We start from the raw sequence: 4,068 nt of genomic DNA, 5'->3' as shown, positions 1-4,068 counted from the left end.
ATATATATATATTTGGTAATTATTTGATTATTTAAATATTTGCAGAAATTTAATTAAAAAATAATTAATATTCACGTACAGAATAAATTATTCTGACGTCACTTAAAAATTTCGAAGATATATTTATATTCTGATTTGATATCTGAAATATTTGAAACATTTGTAATTCTTTTTATTTAATTATATGTTTTGATATTTTATCAATGTTAATTTATTTTTATAAATTTTTTTAATTTCACAAATTTCTACAACAATGTACTCATGATTTTATCGATGGTCGATATATTAGCGGATTTATCGATCTTTAATATTTATTGATGTTAATTACAAAGAATTCAAAAAGATGGCGCAATGATGTTTTACAGCTTCAATTTATCAAATGCCAACCGGTCACATCTCTGATACAAAATTCAAATGGACGTCAAATTAAAGACAATATTGTTGAAAGTTAAAATAGCGTGCTATGCGATGAACTGTTTGATTATTGTGTGATGTGAGATATGACTAGAAATTTTTGTGGAAACTAAAACGGCATATCGAGAGAAGAGAAAATAAAACAATCGATATAAAGGAAGATGAGTGTCACCAGTAAATTGCTCTATAACAAGCTTCGCGGATTGCGTCCAGATCTATCATCGGGGATCACACCTGAGATCTTGAGCAAAGTATGCGATGATCCGAGCACGCAGCCTTTTCTGGAATGGTTCTGCAAGAACGTGAGCAGTGCCAATATTCTCTCCAACGAGGAGATAAAATTGTAAGATACCTCTTTTACAAATTACAGTTGATAACCACTGATATAACTGGACTAGATTTCTGATGATTTTTTTCTTCTTTTACAGAAAAAATACACTGGAAGATGCTGGCGAAATATTGGAAGGTGAAGCATTGGACGCCGCAATAAAGGAAGCCACCAGAGATTGCCCGAACTTGTTGAAACTAGTCGACATAGATGATACATGTCGAGAGGATCTATTTGTGGAATACGAAGCATTGAAGGAAAGCTGCAGAGAAGATGAGAAGTATCTTCAGTCATTGAGACATAGTATAAAAACTCTGAAGTAAGAACTTTTATAAAGTTATGTTTTTTCTCCTTTGAAGTATTTATGAAATAGCTAAATAATTTAGAGAAATGATTTTTGTTGTAGAGAAGTCAAGAATAAGCTAGATGATGACATTGAAGAAGCAGAAACTATGCTCAATAAAGAACAGATTGAAACAGAAAAGGCATATGACGATTGCAGTGTCATTTTGAAAAAATTTGATAAAGAAACTTGTCAGTTTTCAAAAGATATCGAGAGTCTTTTAAATGTGTATGCCAATGCTGCTAAGAATGTAATTATCTTAAACTTTGTAACTAATTTTACGAGTTATATGACTTATCTATTATTTTCTTTTTTAGCGAGGCAGTGCAGTGTTATGGTCACAAATGCCTATCCATTTATTTAGTAAACAAATAGAACTCTACAATCATTATCTAGGTATTCATATAAAGAAGCAATTTGGAACTAGTGTTAACAAAGAAGAGCAAGAAGAGGATTCAGATTACGGATCTCTAATAAATGATAGTAGGGACAAACAGATGGATGAAAGAATGCTTGAATTACACATGTGTAAAAAAAAGTAAGTAAATAGGCAATTATCTTTTTAAATATATTAAGTAATATTAAGTATAATTGTATTTTTTCTTATTTCTTGTATAGCTTAACCCATGCTAAATTAGAAGAGATTAATGCTAGTGTTCAAGAGGATTATTACATGGCAATATTACAATGTGTACAGGATATCTATAATGGTGGAATTTTAAAAGTGCCTGAAGATAGTAAATTACAGTGAGTAAAAATTACTACTCATGTTAAATTTATTTACGTCGATTATTTCATAGTAGAATAATTAATATTACCTATATATATATATATATATTATATGTATATATATGTGTGTGTGTTTGAATGTAGAACAAAGAAAATAATGTTTTATATATTAAATCATATTTTATTTATAAACAGCGACGAAATGCAAACGTTAATCATAAAAAGAGACATCTTGGAACAGAATATTGAACTTTTGCGAGATCAACAGTTACCAGAAGTAGTAGTGCAATATGCTGAAATGGAGACTATTAAGATCTTGAAAAATGACGCACTTGCCCGTGTCGAACGGAGGAAAGCCCGTCTCGAGAAGCTCAAGAATTTACATTCTCTCGCAGGAAAGCACGGACATGTTCACGTGGATCTGCTGTATTTATTAATGGAAATGCAATTTCGTCGCCTGCACGAAGTTGCCGAATTCATCGCTGACGCTCGTCATTATATTATTACGGAATATAAGCTTTCTTCTGCAAGATGTGTTGGTACCAATGCATTTCTCTCTTAATTCAATATTATTTTAATAAAAATAATAATTTGCACTATTCATAGAAACATAATGAAATGTGCAGGAAGTCATGCAACAAGAACAAGACGAATATGCGGCACTTGTAACGCAATTTCCGGAAACGAACAATGCGTTTAATCAAATATTTATGTCTATGATGCTTGGTGACGATATCTCGAAGTCGTCATTCTCTACTGCATTGAAAAGATACGACGACTTAATAGCTGACAACGCGAAGAAGAAGAAATTAATACTGGAAACATATCTGAATAATAAAATCGACAAATTACAAAAATTGTAAGTACTATTAATAATTTCATGTATCGATGATACATTATTTTTCTATGAGTATGTTTGATATTTCGATGGGTTTAGAGAGAATGAAATTAACAAGGATTACGTAGCTGAGACGCAAAATGGACCGACAATTAGCTTCAATTCAACTTCATATGAAATAAGTTCCAAGTGTGAGGAAATGTCCACAATCGTTCAACAGGTGCAAGGAAATATAACAAAGATTAGGAATCAGTTCAAAGAACGAATGGTATAACGCTATAAATATATTAATAGTTCGTGAAAACATATGACATTTGTTAATAATTCCCGTATTACAGAGGATGGACGCCAATTTAGAACGCGAGAAGGACATTTTATGGCAAAGATTTTTGGTAGAACCTGATACATTAAGATTGAAATATGAGGAAGCAAAACAAAAAGCGAATGAATTTCACTTTAGAGATACCATAGAAAGTAAATTGAATTAACAATTTACAAACCAATTATATTATGGAGATAAGAAAAGAGATATTCAATATTTCAAGTTTTTGTACTTTTTTTTAAACCAAAATAATTAAAACACAGTAGTTGTAAATATATTTGTAAAATACAAAGTTATTCATTTCCTCCATTCTCCCCCCCCCCAATATTGATAAAAATAAATTTACTATAAAAAGTTAAACTCATTGCTCAATTTGTGGTTAATATATTATTCATAATAAAGTTCGCTGAAAAGCCTTGAAAGTTGGTTTAATATAAATATTATAAATATTGTAATCAATTTTGTGTGAAGATAAATTTGTGTCCCCCCTCCTATTAAATCTTGGATACATGGCCTTTTTAATTCTTTTAAATTATTAGACGAAACCCGATCGCTGAATTTTTGTGGACATAATCCGCGTGGAGCATTACATGATGCGATAATGAATGATTCGTCTCAAGGACGAGCGTGTGTGTGCGTGCGCGCTGAGCGCACGCGCGTATAAACATGACGAGGGATGACGTAGAGGAGGTGCCCGAGTGTAACCTTGATCCGCGCGCATCGATGTTTCTCTCCTTCTCTCCCTTCTCCCTTCCTCTCCTGTTTCCTCATCGATGTGTTGCCCTTTCGTCCTTCTCTTCGCTCCCCGTCCACCTCTTTGTCTCAAATTTCGTTCAAAATTGCCACGCTTCTGAAAGAGATCCGAATATACAAAAGCAAAAGGTTTATAATCGAACGCCACGGTTATGAATTATGAAACGTCCATCTCGAAGGTGTCTTATCGTCGCATTCCTCGAGTATGTGACAAAGGCGTTTTTACAATCGGCAGCGATCCGTGCTTGCTTTCTTAGCGAGCGGCGGGAGGGAGGGAAGCGTGAGAGAGAGAATACGGAACGGGGAAGTGGCAAGGCGAGGAGTATTATCGATTCGCCGGG

General features: G+C 33.2%; 1 protein-coding gene across 1 annotated transcript; it reads left to right on the top strand.

Annotated features, from left to right (window-relative positions):
* Positions 1-499: 499 nt before the first annotated feature.
* LOC108686955 (HAUS augmin-like complex subunit 3) lies at positions 500-3,243 on the top strand. Its single transcript, XM_018192487.1, has 9 exons — positions 500-757; positions 843-1,061; positions 1,149-1,335; positions 1,403-1,623; positions 1,704-1,832; positions 2,010-2,349; positions 2,441-2,673; positions 2,752-2,920; positions 2,991-3,243. The coding sequence occupies exons 1-9, from the start codon at positions 576-578 to the stop codon at positions 3,138-3,140; spliced, it is 1,830 nt and encodes a 609-aa protein (XP_018047976.1). The 5' UTR covers positions 500-575; the 3' UTR covers positions 3,141-3,243.
* Positions 3,244-4,068: the final 825 nt, after the last annotated feature.

The sequence above is a fragment of the Atta colombica genome, unplaced genomic scaffold, assembly GCF_001594045.1.
Source record: "Atta colombica isolate Treedump-2 unplaced genomic scaffold, Acol1.0 scaffold198, whole genome shotgun sequence".
NCBI classification, from domain to species: domain Eukaryota; kingdom Metazoa; phylum Arthropoda; class Insecta; order Hymenoptera; family Formicidae; genus Atta; species Atta colombica.
The sequence above is the reverse complement of the archived record's forward strand: the minus strand, read 5'-3'. Positions and strand labels throughout refer to the sequence as shown.